The 22,085-nt window shown below is 42.6% G+C and overlaps 2 protein-coding genes across 3 annotated transcripts in view; one reads left to right on the forward strand and one right to left on the reverse strand.

Annotated features, from left to right (window-relative positions):
• Nucleotides 1-172: 172 nt before the first annotated feature.
• On the reverse strand, nt 173-17,999 carry Armc10 (armadillo repeat containing 10). 2 transcript variants are annotated; one of them, XM_076932127.1, is made up of 6 exons: nt 17,838-17,999; nt 14,481-14,626; nt 9,472-9,606; nt 7,769-7,945; nt 2,273-2,344; nt 173-1,415 (listed from the first exon to the last, which is right to left on the reverse strand). In XM_076932127.1, exons 1-6 carry the CDS (start codon nt 17,968-17,970, stop codon nt 1,161-1,163), a joined length of 918 nt encoding a protein of 305 aa, XP_076788242.1. In that variant the 5' UTR covers nt 17,971-17,999; the 3' UTR covers nt 173-1,160. The 2 variants fall into 2 exon arrangements, with proteins under 2 accessions (XP_076788242.1, XP_034356070.1); XM_034500179.2 differs by having other exon boundaries at nt 14,481-14,629.
• A 90-nt stretch (nt 18,000-18,089) lies between these two features.
• Fbxl13 (F-box and leucine rich repeat protein 13) overlaps nt 18,090-22,085 on the forward strand; it is a 175,371-nt gene continuing 171,375 nt past the window's right edge. Inside the window, exons 1-2 of the mRNA XM_034501419.2 lie at nt 18,090-18,199; nt 18,438-18,563. Of these exons, the coding sequence (XP_034357310.1) occupies nt 18,489-18,563 (75 nt within the window). The 5' untranslated portion in view covers nt 18,090-18,199; nt 18,438-18,488. The remainder of the gene's footprint in view (nt 18,200-18,437; nt 18,564-22,085) is intronic.

The raw sequence follows: 22,085 nt of genomic DNA on the forward strand, positions 1-22,085 counted from the left end.
CTACTCCAGTTGCAATGCCTTCTGACCTTACATACATGCGTTCAGGCAAAACACACAGACAAAACAAATTGGAAAACATTTAAAAAAATTTTATGTATTCTAATTTTAGTCAAGTAAAATGTGAGGAAATTTAGTAAAATAATGTTAGTAGGGGGAAGAAATTATGTACACCTTGCATTTTTTCCCTTTTATTAAAAAAGTTATACAGTTTATACTCAGTAGAAATCCGAACAGTAGAAACAGGTACACAAAGAAATCCATGTACCCAGGTCCCAGTCCCATCTGGGACCCACGTATCATTCTAGAAATGTTCTGTCCATGTATAAATGTATTTATCATCATTAAGAGAAAAAAAAAAAAAAAGACCCTAATACTTTGTTTCACAACATGCTTTTAAAACAACCAATTCATGGGTGTATTTCTCTATCCGGTCAGACTCATCAGGCCACTCGTTTTTAAAGGGCCGCTGCTTAGTCTGCCTGGCTGCCTATGGGTGGAAACTTGGATTGCTCTCCAGTATCTTACACAAGGGGGTAAGCAGTAAGAAAACCTTTCCCCTGTAAATGGAAGTACAGTCTTACTGATCTGTGCTGCAGGCAGAGTCTCATGATGAACTCAGACTTGCAAGCAGTACGGTGGGGTTGGGGTGGACTGGAGCTTGCAGTATTCGCTGCTTTGAGGAACAAGGCCCTTGCTGTGGCAGTTCCAGTCTTCAACTCAGCACTGAATGCTGTCTCATGAGCAACTCCAAGTCACTCCCAGAAGTGAGGATTGCACAAAGAAAGGCCACTCTGTTCACGTCAGGAAACCAATACATACTTCAGTGTCTTCAGTGCAACCCCTCATAGTCATTTAATAGTAGTAGAATCCTTCAAAATAATCCTGAAGAGCATGGCAACCCGTCCACGGTCGTAACTAGACGTTTGCCCCAGAAGTGATTCACACTCTCTGAAGGTTCCAGACTGTACTCAGGCCCCAAACCCCAAATCTGAACCTCTGAAATGTAACATTTTGAGCATCATGTTGGATTAGAGTTACTCACACTGACGTTTACTGTTTAACTCCATCAGCTGAAAGATCCCTTTAAGGGAAGGTGTAAGTTCCGGTTCTGACGTAAGACTGCATTACTCTTTGATTCTCTGGTAAAACAGAAGCAACAGTCAGAACGCTGGCTTTATTGCTAAAGCCTTCTCTTTCACATCCACGTCATGATGATGAGCCAATGCTTTCACTTTCCGTGCACATTCTTCTCCAAACAACAGGAAAAACAACGACCCTTCAGCAAAAGGAAGCTGATTGGCTAACCGGCCTTCCACTTTGAGGCAATTGTTTATATTCTGAAACATCGTAAGAGCCCGAAGAAGAATCTCATTTGCCATTTGGCCGTCATACAGGGAAAGGAATGAAGAATCCACCTGAAAGACAAACCAGTGTCATTGTCGTAGTTTAAAACAGCATCCACTAGTTAACACTGTAAGTCTGACCCCAGGCAAGCAACCTTAACCCCTAACTTACACACCTGTAATTTTTATTTTATGTTAGAAGTGAAAATGAGGTTTTGTTAGCAGAAAACTAAGATTTCTTTGGAACCTCAAAGTGTAGCCATTTGGGAAACCAACCATTTTAGGATCCAGCCAGTTTTGTAAGAACTCATCAGTAATCAGTATTACTGCTTATGCACAGTTCCGGGAATGGGGGTGGGGGGGAAGGGGACGATGGGGACGACGGGGACAGGTGGCTCTATTTCTGCAGGCAGAAAATTTCGAGTCACCCCCACAGGGCTTGGACTTCTTCAGAGCACAGGGACTGTTTCAACGATTTGTTACATGTTTCTAACAATCTTGCTAGTTTGTTAATAACATGGTTGCTTCTCCTAAGTTCCATGGAAACACTGAACTTGCTAGTGCTGGCATTCAGCTCAGCATGGAGCATACACAGGGGATTCAACACTGTTGTTTCAGCAAATGCTGAGGTACATGTGCATAAAACAAACCAAATTTTAAAATGCATTGACAGAAATATACTGCAAATTAGGCAAAGATGGTAAGTTCTCTGGTGCCAGAGAAAAGTTTGAAAAAAAAAAATATGCTTAATACATCAGAAATAATTCCTGTGAATGTTTTTTGGCAAACTTTTCCAGATCTATTTGTCGAAATCTATGTATATGTGCATTAATAAATCAGGTAGGTAATCTATGTATGTGTGCATTTACAAACCGGGTGGGTAATCTATGTATGTGTGCTTTTATGAACCAAGTAGGTAATCTACTTACTTGGGCACTCAGTAGTCCTTCTGTCATGGCTGGATTCTCAGACAAATTCAAAAGCAGCTTCAAAACCTGAACCTGCCAACAGAATACTGGGTTTACTGGATCAGCATGCATAACCCTTCTAAGATGCCATACTCTCAGCCCACTGCCCAGGAAACTCCTATCTACACCTCAAGGCCTAGCTCTGTCTTCTCCCTGAAGTCTCTGCTCATCTCCTCTAGTGTTCAGCACCTCTGTCAGAGAGGCCCTCATCAGTGCTATCTAAACCTCACTTTCTGGGTCAACTGCTGGGGAGACAAGAACTTAGCAAAAGTCTTCTCTCTACTGTAAGTCTGTTGTGTGTTAAATCTTCCTCTTTATCCCTGTTTATACATGTGTGGATACATGCTCACATGTATGTGCATGGGGAGGCCAGAGTCTCCTTGAAACTACTCCTCCTCCCTGAAACAGGGTCCTCACTTGAACCCGGAATTCACCAATTTAGCTAGTCTGGCCGCCTTGTTTTAGGGACCGTATCTCGCACCCCCTGTGCTGGGGTTACAGGCAGGCCACCCACACAGCATCTCCAAGGTACTGGGACCAGAACTCCTGATCTCATGTCTGCATAACAAACACTTCACACATAGAACCATCTCTCCAGCTCTTAAATCTCTGTTATGAGTGCTGAGAAGGAGAATCTGTCTCTGAAGCAACAGAAATCTCTCAAAGCGTAGTTCAGTTCTCATGAGAGTTGTTACAATTCTGGAATAGTTTAGTCATCGTGACTAAACACAGGATCCTTTTATTCTACTGGTTTATTATGAATCTCTGAGGTTCAAATGAAATGTGAAAAGTGTTTTTTGATCATTTAAATGGGAAGTGATATTAAAATGGTTTAATACCTAATTAAACTTCTAGCATTCTTATCTCTGAAAAATTAGTAATAATTAGAATGTCTTTAAATGTTTAGACTTATTTTATGTATAGGAATCTTTTTGACATATATATATACATGTGTGTGTGTGTGTGTGTGTGTGTGTGTGCGTGCACCATGTGCATGCAATGCCTACAGAGGTCAGAAGAGGGCACTGGAGCCTCTGGAACTGGAGTTACCAATAGTTATGTGGGTGTCTGGAACCAAGACTGGGTCCTTTGCCAGAGCCACACATGCTATTAAGTGCTGAGCCCCAGTCCCAGGATGTCTCTTTGTAAAACACTAACCTACATTTTTTACAAGACAGCAGAAACTAAAGGGAGGAGAAGGAGGGTACTAAAGCCACGAAGAAATAATGTCACTTCTCTCTAGACCCGGGAAGGCTTCAGAATGCACATTTTTGTAACTTATTAAACAGGCAATAGATACTGACCATAGAACTTTGGGGGAGAGGGTGATGAGGATCAAACCTATAGTCCCCTGGACTAGGCAAACACCATCCTAGCAAGGTCTACCTTGGACCTAGAACATAATACTGTATGCCGACAACTCCTTTGGTCACATATGAACTTAATTATTAAAGTAAAGACAGTAAAGCTTTGCTTAATCTCATTTTTACCATCTTCTAAGTTTAGTAAAATGAACACATGGTCATGGTAAAATGTTGAGCAATGCAGAAGAGAGCGAGGTTAAAACAAAAGCCTGACGTTAGAGGCCCATTTAGACCCAAAGTGGGCATCCTGCCAACCTGTTTATGCAGGATTGTGTTTTTTCAGGCAGGTGCTTTGAGGTAAATTATGAACTCTTAGGACAGCCAGAGTGATTTCTGACCTTTCAGTGCCCTCCTGAGAGCGACTGGGGCATCTCAGCTAGCATGATGCTGTCAGCAACACTAATCCCAGTCTGAGACATAAAGTGCCTGCCTGTCAAGTTGATGGACTAGGAGATGGACCTGGGTGAACTTGGAAGGTCCACTCATAACCAACCAGAAGGAAGGAAGGGCAACAGCTGGCTAGTGTCTGAAATGTGACCTTGCTGTCCTTTATAGGTTAAACACATTTATGGACTACAGTTCGGTTTGAAACAGAAGTTCTGGTTTTCCCTCCTTTCTTGACACGGGCGCCACCTTGTGGTGATGCAGGACATTTACGCTGTGGGCTCTCACTGCAGACACCTCCCAGGATTTAGTATTTGTTGAGTCAGTGGTGCGGGCCCAGATGATTAGAGTGCAGCGAGTTTACCACTGCAAGTGAAATAAGACCTTTAAAAGTCACTCCAGGGCATCCTGAGGAGCATCCATGATGGGTGACTATGAGACAAATGGCTATGAGAAAATGCATTTGCAAGTTAGAACTTTACCCTCAGCTTTTATGGAGAAAGAACGGCATAATGGGTGGCCAAGTTCCCCCAAAAGTTTAATTTTCTATCATAGAAAAATTCTAGGCAACGCAACGGAAGAATACAACTAAACGACATGAGTCATCTTTTCAGATGTCGTAGACTTCATCAGCCAGACTGAGACACAGATATACAGATCCAAACCCACCTGCTCACCTCTGAACTGAGCTGGAGCTCCTTCTGGGTTCTGGGTAAAGCAGTGCAGAGACAGTCAAGGAAGAAGTTTTTGCATACAGGAGTAACATTATAGCACAGAGGGAAGGCATTTTCCTGGGTCCTAAAATACTGAAGTCGTCTTCCATTGGGGAGAGAGAGGCTGGAAATAGCCTGGAGCTAGAGCAGTACACCTGGAGCTGGGCTAACCCTTATATTTAATTTTGAATGCCTGGGCATGTCCTGGACCAGACCCAAATAAGCTGGGCTACAGGAGATGTAGAAAACCCACATACAATCACCTCAGAAGCATTGGACCACAGTGAGGCACTTCCTTACAGAAGTTATATCCTGCTAACTCCAGAAGTACTTAGATGATGCCAGACACTTGGGGTACATCTTCATAATGGTCCTTCCTAAATACTAATGCACCCAACAATGGCACTTAAACTACAAATCTCAGCACCGAGAGTTCAAGACCAGCCCAGGACACACAGTGTAGTCTCAAAAAAAGAAAGAAAGAAACAACAAACAGACAGACAGACAAACAAACAAAGGAAGAAAGAAAATCCAACTTGGGGCCAGCTAGATGGCTCAGAAGGAAAAGCCCTTGTAGTAAAGCCTGGCAAACATACACAGTGCAAAGTCCTGAGCTGGAGAGATGGCTCAGTGGTTAAGAGCACTGGATGCTTTTCCAGAGGTCCTGAGTTTACTTCCCAGCAACCACATGGTGGTTCACCATGTAATGGGAGCTGATGTCCTCTTGTACTATGCAGATGTACATGTCAACAAAACACACCCATATACATAAACAAAAAAAAAAAAGTTGTCCCCTGATTTCCATGTGGCACACACCCTTTTCCCATCATATATGCAGATAATAAATAAAATTTAAAAATAAAATCACATCTGGTACAATCGAATACCCATGCATTTGCTTTCAACTGTCTGAGAACACAAGTTTACCATTACAACTAGCCAATCTACATACTACTGTGTGCTTTAAAAACACAGCAATAAGGATGGACTTTAACACAAGGGATTCACTCAGACTCTCTGAGGTGTCTCCTGAGGTCTTAGTCGCCAGCTTTGCCTCTGCTGCCTCCTACATTTGTACAACGGGACAAATGAAGCCTTCGTGTATCTGATCCCCTTCACCTAATACTGCATGGCTGGGATGTAAGGAGATTTCAACAGATAATGGCTGAGCCAAACCATTTTGTGAAGAGGGTAATGGAGGGCTGGGGACACAGCACAGCTGTGGAGTTCATGCCTGGGTTCCATCTTCAGGACAGTATAAAACCAGGCAAGGCAGTGTATGCCTGCGACCCCAGCACTCAGAAGTATCGGGAGGATAAGAAGCCCAAAGTCAGCCTCTGCTACACAATGAGACTGAGGCCAGCCCAGGAGTTTAGTCCTCTAAAAATCCATGTACAGGCTGAAAGAGAAGACTGATTCCACAAAGCTGCCTTCTAACTTCCACATATGCTTCATGCCACACATCCACCACACACATACACATCTACCATAAACAAACACACACCCCTACCATACACACACACACACCCTACTATAAACACACACACCTACCATAAACATACACATATATCTACCATAAACACACACACATCCACCATAAACACACACACACACACACATCCACCATAAATACACATCTACCATAAACACACACACCATAAACACATACACACACATATCCACCATAAACACACACACACCCCTACCATAAACACATACACCTACCATAAACACACAACACACACACACATCCACCATAAACACACACACCTACCATAAACACACACACCAACCATAAACACACCTACCACATACACACTATAAACACACACACCTACCATAAAACACCTACCACACACACACACACACACACACACACACCATAAACACACATCTACCATAAACACACACACACACTATAAACACATACACATCCACCATAAACAGACACCTACCGTAAACACACACACAATCTACCATAAACATAGACACACATCTACCATACACACACCCACAAACTCGTATACACACACACATCCACTATAAACACATACACCTACCATAAAGACACACATGCACACACATCCACCATCAACACATACACATACACACATCCACCACACACCTACCATAAACACTTATACACCAATAAAATAAAAAAATAAAACCTTTTTTAAAAACAACTAAAACAGGGCTGGTTTAAAATGGCCACCCACCTGAAGCTCAGTGGGCAAAGGGACTGCCACCAAGCCTGAGAGCCCTGAGAGTTCAATCAGCACTGGGACCACATGTTGGAGAGAACTGACTCCTGCGAGTTGTCACCTGACCTTGACATGTGCCTCCATTCCTAAACATCAATGTAATAATAACAATGACGACGTTGATAATGCATAGACTGCATGTGACATGAAAAGGGAGACGAACACTGGGGAGGAGAAGGCTGGAGAGGGGGAGTTAAGAAAACAAACTATATATAAAACAAATACAAACCACATACAAAAAAGAAATCAATGGAACCCATTACCTCGTATGCTAATCTTAGAAACTGGTCTATCATAAGTTACAGCTTCCTGTCACTGTTTCTCAGAATTCTTTTACTTCCTATTTCTGGGTAATGCCAGGGGTCCCAGAAGAACATGATTTTACTGATTCTCAGAAAATGGCCACCCACCTGAGGCAAAAATCACAGCACGAGATCTCCACAAATGGATTCTGCAATTCAGTATTAGGGATAAAAGTAATACACTTTCTTGGGCTCCTATAAGTATTTTTATAAACTTTAAGTGGACTACTTTTTCTTTTTGATACAGGGCTTTTCTATGCAGTCCTGACTGTTGGGATATGCTATACGGACCAGGCTGACTGTGAACTCTCACAGATCTACCTGCTCTGCTGGGATTAAAGGTACAGGCCGGCATTCCAGGACTGGAATTTCCATCTCAGTAAGTTTGATGCAACAGCTCTTCAGGACTGATTGCCACACTTCCTATTCCTACCTTGGTGCTTCCATTTCCGAGAAGCAGCAGGTGGAACAGGCCAGTGATGTAGCTGTTGAGCAGGTGCTGGCAGTCATTGGTGACTGTCATGTTTGTCAGCAGCCTCAGTCCAGCCAGCTGCACGGCAGAGTTTAGGGAATCAGCAAGGACGTCCTCACAGACTTGATGGACGTATATCTGAAGGCGAGAGACAGGCACTGAGCAACTCCAGCTATTCAGAGCCTTAAACTGAGCAGCTACTTTTCTGTACAACAGAGTAGGTTTGACTGCTCAGGATGAAGAAGTTCTTCAGGAAAGATGGCATTTGTGTCTGGCCCTCCAACTTTGGTGATCATTTTATTTAAAGCTGTCTTTGTTAATAACCTGGCATTGTGTGGAGACCAAAGGCCTAAATTTAGCTCAAACTGCTCTTAAGTAGTGAGGCGACTGCATGTGCTTATGCCTGTATGTGAATGCCAAACTACTACTGACCTCCACTGAGGACATGCACTGAAGCATTTGGTTGTACTTCTATCTCATGCATGAGTTCCCAGGTTGGAAAAATTATTACTAAATCTGAATTCCATCAAAAACTATAAAATGCAAGAAAATGTTCCTAATTTCAGGTGATCGACTAACTGTCCAATATACATCACTAATGTTTATGAGAAACTTCAAATGCACCCATACCCATAGATGTGGCCATGTGGCAGTAAGGATGCAGAGATCAAATGTTTAAGTTCTAAATTACACTTAGGAGCCACCTGTTTCTCTTTGGTCACAGTTTTACTGTGACTCCTGGTGGGTGGGGAGGGTGGGACCTACGAAGGTAGACTGGATGTTTGAGTGTAGCAATCGACTCCCATCAATTGCTTGTCTCCATCTTTTACCCACTCTCCTGCGGATTTGTTTTCTCCTCCTGACCTTAAGGGCTTACTCCTCCTCGGCTTACTTAGATCAAAAATAACACCCTGTCTGTGTCTCTATTCTGTACCACAAAACCAAGTTTAAAACACTGATTTGTGTTTGCTTGGTTTCTTGTTTCCCGAGTCCTTCTGCTGGTGTGTGCTCTGCATACCTGGCTTCACTGTTTTTAGTACTCCTGAGTTAAATGGAAATCCACCTAGGAGACTGTGCTTTTCTAGTTTCCATGGACATTGTCTAGACCCGCCAGCTCCCAGTAATGACAGACTTATTATTTATGAAAGCTTAGGCCGTAGCAAGGCTACCTCCCAGCTAGCTCATCTTTCTTACTTAACCCATTTAACTAGGCCACATGGCCATTACCTCTCACTCAGTCCCAGTATGGCCGACTGCCTCTGTGTCTGGCTGGTGATTCTCTGTGCCTGAATCTTTCTCAGAGTTCCTATCTCTAACCCAGTGTCCTTCCTATCCTCTCCTGCCCTGCTACAGACCCTCGGCTCTTTATTAAAGCTGAGGCAATGGAGAAGAACATTTACAAACCACAAAGACAGATGATGGTTCATTAAAATAACAGTTCCAAAGTCCTACTCTCTGCTAGTGCAGAAATCAACATCTGAATAATGCAAAGATAACCTTTACACAGCGCACAAGATCACTGCAATCTTTAAAGGTGATGTGTCAGTTTCTTTAAAGGTAGCTGTTGCCCATGAGGTTACAGAGCAGTGTCCACTTCCCTGCCTACCTGAGTCACTTTCTCTTTTATACAGACACCTGGTGCATTTTTAGCCCAGATAACTTACCTTAATCTTGGTTTGATTTTCAACATTCACACTCAGGTTATTTAGTGCATTTAAAGCTTTCTCTTTAATACTTTGGTTCAGGGAGTTGATTTTGTTTCCAACAATTGGAATACCACCCAACTCACGAATAATGGCCTAAGAGAGAGGAGAAAACGGACCATAGCTTTAATATGTAGCCCTTTTATTGATTGCATGCATCTAGAAATGCAACTAAAATTAACACTGGAGAAACAATCTTCACGTATACAAATCTTTTTAGAAACTTTTCTTAGAATGATTGTGTGTGTGTGTGTGTGTGTTTATGTGCGCATGCAGAGGGCAACCTCTGCTATCATTCCTTTTTATTTTATTATTTGTTTATTTATTTATTTATTGAGACAGCTCTTTCATTGCCTGGGACTCACCAAGTATGGATACGTAATACTCTGAAATTACTCTCATGCATAAGTTTCCAGGTTGGAAAAATTATTAGTAAATCCGAATTTCATCAAAAACTATAAAATGCAAGAAAATGTTCCTAATTTCAGGTACCAAGAAATGATCGACTAACTGTCCAATATACATCATTAATGTTTATGAGAAAATGTTATTAGAATATAAGAGCAATATTCTAAGTAATATTCTAAGTAATATTCTAAGACTGGAGTTTTTGCTAATAGCCGAAGTTAATAATACACTTGGAAGTCACTTAAGACTGCTAGCTTATTGTGTACTCAAACTGTTTTTACCTGCTTTGAGAGAAAAATATAACACCGGGCAGTGGTGGTGCACACCTTTAATCCCAGCACTTGGGAGGCAGAAGCAGGCAGATTTTTGAGGTCAAGGCCAGCCTAGTGTGAGTTCTAGGACAGCCAGGACTACACAGAGAAACCCTGTCTCGAAAGAACAAAAAACAAAGAGAGAGAGAGAGAGAGAGAGAGAGAGAGAGAGAGAGAGAGAGAGATAGAGAGAGAGAGAGAGAGAGAGAGAGAGAGAGAGAGAGAGAGAGAAAGAAAGAAATATAACAACCAACATTGTCTTGGGTTTCCCATGAAATCAGCAATCAGCGTTTACAATCTAAACTAATACACAGCTGTAGTCTTGAGTTAGTTTCTTTCTTGCCCCTGACCCAGAATAATGCATTAGCTGACAGTAGCAAACAGAGAATCTGAAACTACTTATGGCTTCTGGCTGAGAAACAGGGTTTATTATCAGGGTCACTTGTGATCAGCTGGGGCCAGTAACTTAATCCCTGTAAAATCGTCACTGATTTTTATAAAGTGTCCCACATGATGTTTTCTATGCTGTGTGTGGTGGCTTGAATGAAAATGTTCCCTACAGTCCCATAGGCAGAAGCCTTATTAGGAGGTGTGGCCTTATCGGAGAAGGTTACTAAAGGCTAGCTTTGAGGTTTCGGATGCTCAAGCCAGGCCTAGTAGCTCAGTTTCCCTACCTGCTTGCTGCCTGCTGACCCTGACATAGAACTCTCAGCTCCCTCTCTATCTCCATGTCTGCCTGCATGCCACCATGCTTCCCACCATGCTTGCCACCATGCTTCCCACCATGCTTGCCACCATGCTTCCCACCATGACAATAATGAATTAAACCTCTGAACTGTAAGTCAGCCCCAGTGAAATGTTTTTCATTATAATTGCCATGGTCATGGTGTCTTTTCATAGCAGTAGAAACCCTGACTAAGACACTATTCAATAAATAAAGAGTGAGGATCTTTGTAGGCACAGACATCACTCATGGGCATTCAGCAAGCAGACACACATAGGGACTCATGACAGACAGGACGAAAGACACAGGAAACATGGAGTACATCATTCTTGGTTAAATGCGACACATTCATTACGGTGAGTAAAAGCTAATCACTAATATGTATAATCTGTGCAACCACATACATGAGGCTGACTGCTGGGGAGCTTCAGGGATCACTGTTCTGTGTCCACCTTGCTCGAACTAAGGTGACAAGTGTGTGCCACACCTGGCTTTTTTAGTTTGTAAGGTGAGCACTTCAGCCACTGAGCTGCCTCCTCAGGCCTAATTTCACACTTACTTATTTAATGTCATTATTTACTCTTCTTTTGATATGTGGGGTGTGAATATTCGTGTATGAGGGATCATTTCACATACATGAGCCAGAGGTATTGTTTCTAAGGAACTGTCTTATTTCTGAGACAGGGTCTCTCATTAGCATCTGGGGCTTGTTGATTAGGCTACGCTTACACCAATGAGCCCTGTGGATTACCTGTCACTGCTTCCCTAGTGCTAGGATTACAATGTGTTGTGGATTTGGTCTAATGTCGTTTTATAATATTAATATAGTACCCAAAATTGCATGAGAATCCACACATCCACATATAAGACAATGAGGACCCCTGCCCCCAGTTGGTAAATAAAGTTGCTGGCAGCCAATAGCTGGGCAGGGAGACAGAGGTGGGACTTTTAGGATTCCCAGGCAAGGGACTGAGGAGGAGGGAGAGACTGGCTGCCATGGAGGGGAATGAAGAGAGACACCAGGCCTGAGAGCTGCAGAAGACAGATAGTCATCATGTAAGTGCTATGGAATGCAGACGAGGGGGCTGCAGGTCTGGGTCAGGGGCAGCAAACATGGAATACAGATTCTAGTAATAATAACTGAGGACTAGTATAGGAGAGTACATCAGTCACAGGAAGGTTAAGAAGTGGCCCAGCCATTGAGCTGTTTACGACATATCCAAAGATAAAGGCTGTATGTGTGTGTGTGTGTTAGAGAGAGAGAGAGAGAGAGAGAGAGAGAGAGAGAGAGAGAGAGAGAGAAGACCCAAAACATTAGGGTAGGTAGCGAAGAAGGAAGAATGTCCACCACCACCACTGGGATCAACTTGAACAGCATTAATTGGGTTCAACTATAAATGGTGCCCAAAGTAGGGCTTCAACTCACTATTAAAAATTAACTGGGCCGGGCGGTGGTGGCGCACGCCTTTAATCCCAGCACTTGGGAGCCAGAGGCAGGCAGATTTCTGAGTTCAAGGCCAGCCTGGACTACAGAGTTAGTTCCAGGACAGCCAGGGCTACACAGAGAAACCCTGTCTCGAAAAAAACAAAAAACAAAAACCAAATTAACTGGATATTCCCAAATAGAAAACAGGCACCATGCCTTAAGACTAGGAAGTGGAGAGAACTGGTTTCTTAGCAGAGGTGTGTGGGTTTTGTCCAAGCTTCATGGGTTTGGGACTAGGACAAAAGGCATGCTAAATTGGTGCACATAATGCTGGGGTTCATGCTGTAAGCTAGGACTTGGCTTTATCCCTCAAGCTGACCCAGACAACTCAGGGTGGTGGGCTTAGAACCTAGACTGAGCTCTTCTCAAAGGCTTCTAAGCAGCCTCAGAGAGACTGAGCTCAGAGGTGCTGGGAGCCCCTGCTGTACAAGGAGACAGGCTGCTCAGAAGGCAGAGAGAGACAGACTGTAGAGGCCGTGTGCCTCCTACAATCAACTAAAGAGATTAGATGTAATAAAATTTTAGGAAGTCAATGCTTCATAAACAATTGGGTTCTCTGAATGTGGGCTGCACTAGAATTCTAGGATTGCTTATCCTGGCATATGACACAGCCAGCCCGAGAATAGGTTTATACAGTAAATATAAGTATAATATAAATAATAATATAAGTATAATATAAATAAAAGAAATTTAACTTAAGTTAAATAGGAAAGGATATTAATTCAATTCATATAAAAAGAAAAGTGAATATATATATATATATATATATATCCACAGAGATATTAATCCCCAAAAGAGAAAATAAATAAAAATTCATTTAATCATTTTTAAGGATAGAAAGGAGAAATAATGGTAACTGCTTTAAAGGAAAATTTAAAAGTCTACACTATGGCAAACAACTAGGTTCTTTGAATGTGGGTTCCACAGGAATTCTGAGATACCTTAACTCGGCATATAACACTGTCGGCCTGAAAATAGGCTTATACAGTAAATAAGATAGATTTAAATTAAATAAGAAAAGATACTAATTCTACCCATATACAGAGAAAGATCTGGGTCTGAGATAGCAAAGATGGAATACAGATTTTAATAATTACTTTGGAATATCAGAAGGTACATCAGCTACAATGAGGTTAAGAAGTGGCTCAGCCATTGAGCTGTCTAAGACATATATCCAAATATAAAGGTTGTGTGTGTTTGTGTGTGTGTGAGTGTGTGTATTTCTTTCGAGAACCCAAAACATTGGGGTGGGTAGCAAAAAAAAACCATGCGCTGCCAGGATCAATTTAAATAGTGTTAATTGGGTTCAACTACACAGTACATGCTGGAATTACAGTGCATGGCACCAAGCCTGGGTTTTACATGGGACAGTGCACTTTACCCACTGACTTTGTTTTAACTGACACATAAACATCCCCCCCCCCCCCACACTATACATTAATGGAGTAGTTTGTATGTTTTACTATATGCATACATTGTATAATCACCTTAAATGCATGTATTTCCCCAAACATCTATCATTTTTAGTAGCAAAACCTTCAATTTTTTTAGCTCAAAGTAAATCTGCATTGGTGTGAATGTTAACAAGAAGCATTGGTGAAAAAAAAAAAAAAAAAAAAACACAAACTGTTTTTCCTCATGCACTGTAGGGGAAGAACATTCAAATTATACTCTTGGGTCTCAGCCATTTACACCGATTTGTGGTTACCACTGGCTGAAGGACCACCTACATCAGGTCCTCTCCACCAAGACTGGCTGTCTTATTATGGCATATACTTAAATGCTAATGCTTTCGCTGTTTCATGAAGGCACTGCTCAACTTTAAGTAAAAGACCACTTTCTGCTTAGTGTTGATCAGGAAGTATAATGAACGTGACGTCAGTGTCCAGCTTCTGAGAAACTGCTTTCTGTGTCATTATCTGGCTGTGATTTTCTGAAGCAAAGAAAAGCAAATACTGTTGTAAGCACAAGTGGCCATGATATGGAGGCTCTGAGAGGTAAGTATGGGGCCATAGCTACTGTGTTCAGAGACGAGGCTTACTTGGTTAGTGGAAAAGGCTGCATTATTTCCTAAGGTGACCAAGGCTTTTTCAGTAATTATAGGATCGTTGGTTGATTCCAGCAGGTACAGAAGTTTCTCAAGCTGTTCCGCATTTAAGATATCATCATAGGAGCCATTGGTTAGGTCTTCTGCGTAAGAACAAAGTCACTTAGAATTCACTGAAAATCACCAGTTTTGTTTTTAATATTTGAAGTGTTCAAACATATACTCTCATGCTAGGTACAGTTGTTTGGTTTTTTAAAGCTCAGGGACAATTTTCATGTTTGAGAAAAAAACCACAAGGCAGGCAAGCTATAAATCTTGGTATCTGCTGGGAAGCGTGATTAGAGGAAGAAGGTCATGGCTTTAAGGATGTACATGGATGCAACGGAGGTTGGCCTGTGGGAGGAGAAAGAGCTACTGAGGACAGGGGAGGTGCAGTGTGTGCAAAAGCATGCTTACGCTTTTCTTTTGGCCAGAGTCTAAAAGGATAAAAAACCAGTAATCTTTTCTCAGTAGGCAGGCCAATGTCAGAGGCTTTGTAGACGGCTGCTTGGCATTTAAGCACTTTAGATGTCCCCCTCCCCAGGGTGTGTGTGTGTGTATTTTTTTAGATTTATTTATTTTATGTATGTGAGTACACTGTAGCTATCTTCAGAAACACCAGAAGAGGGCATTGGATCCCATTACAGATGGTTGTGAACCACCATGCAGTTGCTGAGAATTGAACTCAGGACCTCTGGAAGAGCAGTCAGTTCTCTTAACAGCTGAGCCATCTCTTCAACCTCTACTTTACATGTTTTATATCATTTGATTCTCAGGCATCCCTAGAAGGAAGATAATACTATTATTCTGAGTTTATGTAGGATATGACAGCCCATAGCCATCGAATATTAGCCAATGGCCTATGTGATATATGTCTATTAGTTAGGCACCCCTAATGCAGACAGCATTTTTTCTCTTATTTTAAACATCAGGTACCCTTACCTGACTGGACATTTGCCTACAGAGCACTGATTAACTATGGCACTGGTTTTTGTACTAAGTAGATAAGGTGGACTGATTATCCTTTTAAGAGTCTGAAAGGCAGGAAACCTATAAAAACAGCTCAATCATGTTTCCAGTGTGGCACTGTGTTGTTATCTACATTCAGGCGTCCTGTTAGGTGATATTCCGAGTTTTAGGAATTATTATGAATGAATCTTTTCAAGTAAATTTATATTGAATTCTTGTACATAGTGCTTAGCTATAAGAAGCCACAAAGTGTGTTTCTGCTGCATCCCAGCTCACCATATCTGATTCTCAGTTAATTCTCTGGCACGTTTCTGACTCAAAATGAGTCATTTACAAATTAGAATTTTCTTTCTTTTTCTATAATTTTGCTTCCTTTGTACTTAATAAGTTTTATGATTTTTTCTTTCTTGAGGACAATGCTCAATAGCTGTGAAAGAACCTCTCCTATTCTTGAACTTAATAAAGATGCAATTAATGCTTTAATATTAAATACCTTTGACTAAAGTATCTTTGCCTTTGCCTTTTGATAAGTGTTCCCCATCAATTTAAGAACATGTCTTTCTATTCTTAACGTTACAACTTTTACACACTAGTATGTAGTTTTAAAAATATATTAATGCAATAAATAACATATGATTCTATCAATTCTCCATACATGTCCATCTGGCCTCTGTGTATTAGTTCCCTGATAGGTTTTCTTTAGTAATGATTGAATTAGTTTATATTACATTGATCAGTTTTTTATATCAAGTTGAATAATTTGATACTGTTTCTATCTTTTTCAATGGCCTCAAAGAGACTTGGTTTTGGAGACAGGTTAGCTGACACTGGCATTGATTCTTGATCTTCCTACCTCACTCAGCCTGGTAGTGCTAGAATTAAAGCTGGGCAACACCTTCCTCTACTGAACCAACAACCTTCACAAGAGGAATTACACACTTCTTAACAGTTTAGGGCAAGAACAGATTTTTTGCAAATATAAGGGTAGAACTTTGGGAAGGGGCTGTGGGCAACCTATTTTTTGCTGTCTGAAAAAAGCTGTCTGGTTTCCTTCTCAGTACCAAAGTGTAATGATGAATGCTGTCAGGCCCAGCCACCCAGGAGATGGAAACAGGTGGATCAGAAGTTCGAGTTTTCTGCTATGCACTGAATTCCAGGCCAGGGATACATCGGATCTTCTGCCTTAAAAAAGCAAAACCAAGAAAAACCCACCACCACCACCACCAACAAAAACTTACCCAAGTATTCTTGTATAGAAATATTTGAAAGAGGAAAAATAAGCAAACAAACAAACAACCCAAAAAACAACCAACCAAACAAAAACCCTACTAATCAGGCTTTGTAAACAGGGCAAATGGGTCATTTTCAAAAACTGCTTTCCTCTGTGACCACAGGCAAAGGCTCTGTGCACAACCTTCTTTTTTTTTTTTTTTTTTTTTTTTTTTTCAGCATTTCCTGAAGGAAATGGAAGGCTGGAATAGAAACCCACAATTGTTCCTGGTCCCTTCTAATAAGTGCAAATTTTGAAAAGTAAATGCTAGTTGTACAAGCCAAAGACATGTTTTCTATCTACCTTTAACGGTGCCTTATTTTTGTTCTTGGGAAAGGCAATTAGCTCCCACCAACTCCCTTAACTCTCAGGGAGGAAAATGGTATTGTCCTCTTGTTTTACGGGCAAACTACTGCTTATTTTGCATAGACCCAGGTACACAGAGATGTGGTATCAGTAAAAGTTTTAATGATTACTCAATTTAAAAGCAAATACATTTCTCTACCTTTGAGAAGGGCAGGTTTTGGTCGGCAGATTTAATTTCAAATAGTTTCCCCAACAGTTTTCACGACTTAACCCTTTTAGAAGGCTGTAGGCTGAGGTGCATATTTCCAAAACACACACCCAGGTAGAAGGGATGCTACGGATGACTTAAAGGTACCTCCCAGGACAAGTGCCGCAAAGTACTGGCAGAATTGCACCTCGGGAATCCCTCCTTGAAGTAACTACGAGAAGGCCCCTAAGAACCTTCTTACAGTAACAACACAAAGGCTCATGTCAAACTTTAAAATGAGTGGCAACCTACTTGGCTCGGAGAAACCTCAGCTCTCGGCTGTGAAGCCGGAGGGAAGTAACAGGACACTTCAGGCAATGTTTTCAGCCCTTATTTTAAACAAAGAAGTGGGAGCAGGGAAGCGGCTCAGGACCCACCCAACCTGGGCTTCCAGACTCGTCTACCTCTAGCCTTCCTCCTCATGCAATCACGAGTGTTTACGGCACCTCCGACCCAGCCTGGCCTGAGGTGGTGTCGGAATCCCAAACCAGTCCACCTGCCGGGCAGCCCATCGCCTCACCTGCAGACCGCGAAGGATGCAGCCGGCGCCCGCCTCGCCGCGGTCCCCGAGTCAGCCGGTAGATACAGTAGCAGGCGCTGGCGCCCAGGACCAGCCCTGCTGCCACCCAACCCACGTCCCGCGCGCCACCCATGCTGCTGCTACGGAACAGCAGGGAGCCGGACAGCGGAACCACACGCAGGTGCAGCCGGGCCAGAACCAGCCTAGAGAAAGGAAATGGGGTTGGAGCTCCGCCTTCCGGAAGCCGCCCTGCTAAAATCGGAAGCCCTCCCACGCTGCGCGCTGTGGCGCCTTTCACCAGGCAAGCGGGATGCCCCTGGTGCTTGCAACTTTTTCCCGGACCAAGACCTGGATCGCCCCACGTGAGTCCTGCCCCTAGCTCCGCCCCAACACGCTCCAGCACAACTATGCCCCGCCCTCCCATTTTACCCCGCCCCGGCCAGTCCTGTTTTGCCCCGCCCACTCCAGCTCTGCTCTGCTCCTCCCCACTCTGCCCCGCCCCTCCCGAGAGGTTCTTCCTTCTGTCTCCCGATTGGCTGAGACTGTTGGCTCCTTCTCCGTGGTTGCCGGGTAACACTCCGACGCGTTCCTTTTCCGCAGCGTGGACAGCAGTAACCTACAAAACGCAGTTTCTCAGTTCTGCTTCTGACCATGGCTTCACTACGCAGTGCCACCCCCAGGTTAAGGAACTACTTCAGGGACAAGTACATTCCTCAAATATGTGAGGTACTGGAGCCACATAGCCTCTAACACACAGAGGGCGCGGGAAGAGACCTGGAGAGGCAAGGAGATTCCTGGAGCTGGAGCTAGGAAGCAGCAGGATGGGGGAGGCTGAAGTCAATTTAGGGTAACTAGAGAAAGAGGGTTAGGTTTAGAGAAGGCCGAGGGGTGACGGTGGCTAAATCAGGGGTGAAGGTGACAAAGAGGAGGGGGAAAGTGACAATCTCCAGGGGGAAGAACACAGGGCCCGGGTTGGAAACCCCAAGTGTCAACTCCTAAGCTCTGTTATGAAGAGCGTCTTGAGCAAGAAGTGAGTGGAGAGCCACTTGAAGACAAAATACTTCAGGGGTTCTGGGCTAGGCACTGCCTCATCTCGCTGTTACCAGGAGGGAAGAAGTCACCTGCCTCTGGACACAGCTTCACAATACACCTTTTTAGAGACCCAGGCAAAACCTGAGGTCTTGGTTTCAACAAAGAAATGAATTTCGGGGGGCCAGCTGTTATGAAGCAAAGCTGGTTTCATTAAACGGAGAAACAAAGGTGCTCCAATAGAGAGAGTAGAACACTCCTGATCAGACAATTGTGGGCTTCTGAAGAGAGAGTCGAACTTAAGTGTCTTTACAGTGCAGACATAGGTGTATTTTTTTTCCTTATGGCTCTCAAGGTTACATTTCTAAATGTTGCCAAGAAACCACTACCCCTTTTCTTTTTCTTTATTAATTTATTTATTCACTTTACATCTGGATCGTAGGACATTCCCCTCCTCTCTTCCCAGTCCCATCCTTACAAATCCCTCCCCCATCACCTCTTCCCCTTATCAGAGGAGAAGGGGAAGCCCTGCTTGGGTACCACCCCAACTTGGGACATCTAGTCCCAGGCAGAATTAACAGTCCCCTTTTACTAACATCTCCCAAAGAGAATAGTTTGTAGCAAGGTTAGATTAAAAATTGAAGTTCCTTTTTCTCTCAGTAACTAAAGTTGTATAGTGGATTTATGAACAGCTTGATTTAGTTCTGGGAGTGGGGAGGCCAGGAATTCAAGGTTATGTGTCATTTTGGCCTTATGTTGGGACAGCCTAATTACTGGCCTTGACATCCTTGATTGAGGTACAGTACAGTACTAACTAGCCCCGAGTACAGTACAGTAACTAGCCCCGAGTGAGTACAGTTTTGTTACTGTCCATTAGGTCTGTATCAGTAGATGTAAGTCCTTTTAGAGCAGTGAAGGAACAGGGTTTCCTCCTCTACCCTCTGTCTCCAGTCACCATAATCCCCTCATTCTGCTCTGCCTCATGAGGACGCTATGGTACTGAAAACTAGGTTTCATAATCCAGAGGGTAGGGATCTGGAAACTGGCTGATGACTCCCATTTGTCTGTAAGTAGTTGGTGTGTGTTGTGTGGTGATGCAGTGGGAATTCCGACCACATGCCATAATGGGGAGAATGAGGGAGTTCTAGGGGAGAGAGAAGAGCACCATTCAACTTCAAGGGTAACTGGCACAGCTCTTCCTTTTAGGAGGGTTTTGCCCATGATTTCATCCAGAGGAGCCCTTCAGTCACCTCTGCTCACACAGTAACAGCAGGTGCAAGAGAGGTCTTGGGCACACTCAATCATTTTCCCTCAGAGACCATTAAGGTGACTTCCATTCTGCCAGGTCTCTCTGCATTTACATGTCCATCTGATTGAAATCTCCAAGACTTTTGCTCTTGCAAAAGCAATCTGCTTTTGTATGTGTAGCACAGAATATTTTATTACAGACATCTATGCGTGTTTGATCTCTTCTGAATACTGCCTGTGTGTTCTAAGTAAACCTAGTTGCTCATCCACAATGTTGTTTCTCTACAAACCTGTGTACATTCTGATTAAGGAAAAACCCAAACCAAAAGCCTACCCATGCCAGTGGTAGGTGTAGTTTTACTTGCCAGGGAAACTGAGGTTGAGGCTTAGGCATAGGAATGGTAAGACTCAAAAATAAAAAACAGAACCAAAAAACAGACAAAACAAAACCTCAACACCAAACCAAAATAACAACAACACTTGCCTGATCTACTAAGCTTATTGAACCTGCTGATTGATATTTAATTTTCATTAGTTTTGGAACCAGTTGTTTAAATCTATTGTTATTTTTACCCAATTCTTTTCTCTTGTAGGAATTCATGAATATAATAAAATTTTACCCTTGTCCTTTGTTTTAGTTTTGTCCTGTTAACTCTTTTTTGTCTCCTGGATGCTATTTTGGATATTTTCCATTAACTGATTTAGTAGATTGATAACTTTACTAATTTTGCTTTTTGTTGCATCTCATCTCATCTGGTGAATACATTAAGTGTAATCTTAACTGTACACAATGATTTTTCAGTTCTGGAATGCCCATCTGTCCTTTTAGTGCATTCCTTTTTAAAAAAAATTATGAAGATATTTTCTCATTGATTCTGCTATAATCTATCTATCATGTTAATGATTGTTTTGTAGAAATCACTATCTGGAAAGGTGGTGACACATGTCTATAATCCCAGGACTCTGGAAGCTAGGACAAGAGGCTTGCTTTGAGGCCAGGCTGGGCCACATGTTGAGTTCAAGACATTTAGTAAGAGAGCCTGTCTAACGCAAAACAAGAAGAAACACAGGTTCCATCACTGTCTGGATCCTTTTGGGGTCTGTTGTCTGTTGTTTCTTTTCTTCCGGTGATTATCAGATTTCCTCACCTCTACATATTGAGTGATTTGTTTTGTTGGCTATTGAGTAAAGGAGAGCAGTAGACATTCACAATGCATTCTGCAGCAGAGGAAGCCCCCCTTTCCTCGCCCTGGAGGGAAGAGCTGACCTCGATCTAGGCGGATGCAGCTGGGTTGACACTATGCTGCAGGATTCCTCCCTTTTTCCTGTAAATATCTCTTAGAGTTGTGCCAGCTGGCTCCCAGCTTCCTTCATGAGCACCCTAGACCCAAACATACTTGTTATTGAGCAAATGGCCACGAAGCTGGCTGGTTTTCTTTCTACTAGTGGTAAAGTATTCCCTACTTGGACCCAGCCCAGTCTTCTTTCTAGACCCAGAGCTGGGAATGAGGGCTGGGCTTTGTCAGTTCACTGAAGAAGATTCTTCCTCCCATGGAATTTGACTACTCTTCAATGTCTTACGTGTATTTGCACTAGATAGGATGCATACACCCATGTGGAGGCTAGAGATCAACACTGGGTTTCTTAGTCTCTGAAAGCTGTTCTCTCACCTCCACACATCCACACACAGTAAATAAACAAACCAGTCAATAGACAAATAAATAAATGTTAAAAGCATAAAAATAAAAAGTAATATTATTCTTTCAGGAAATAATCTTTCTCTGTCTCTTTCTCAGTTCATGTGATTGTGTTCACAGTGAACTAGCCTTTCCCATCACTAGACTCTAATGAGATGTTCTTGCTATCTAAGTATGCTGGCTACACAAAAGACATGAACATGAAAAGTAGTAGTATTCCTTTAAACAGATCTTGGAACTAAGTATTGTAAAATATTTTTTGGATGTATGTGTT

The sequence above is a fragment of the Arvicanthis niloticus genome, chromosome 4 (assembly GCF_011762505.2).
Source record: "Arvicanthis niloticus isolate mArvNil1 chromosome 4, mArvNil1.pat.X, whole genome shotgun sequence".
NCBI classification, from domain to species: Eukaryota; Metazoa; Chordata; class Mammalia; order Rodentia; family Muridae; genus Arvicanthis; species Arvicanthis niloticus.

Coding starts and splice junctions, on each gene's coding strand:
- Armc10 (XM_034500179.2), bottom strand. CDS start 17,970: ATGGGTGGCGCGCGGGACGTGGGTTGGGTGGCAGCAGGGCTGGTCCTG. Junction 14,630..17,837: donor GCATCCTTCGCGGTCTGCAG/GTGAGGCGATGG, acceptor GTTCTTACGCAG/AAGACCTAACCAATGGCTCC. Junction 7,946..9,471: donor AAAATCAAACCAAGATTAAG/GTAAGTTATCTG, acceptor TCTCGCCTTCAG/ATATACGTCCATCAAGTCTG.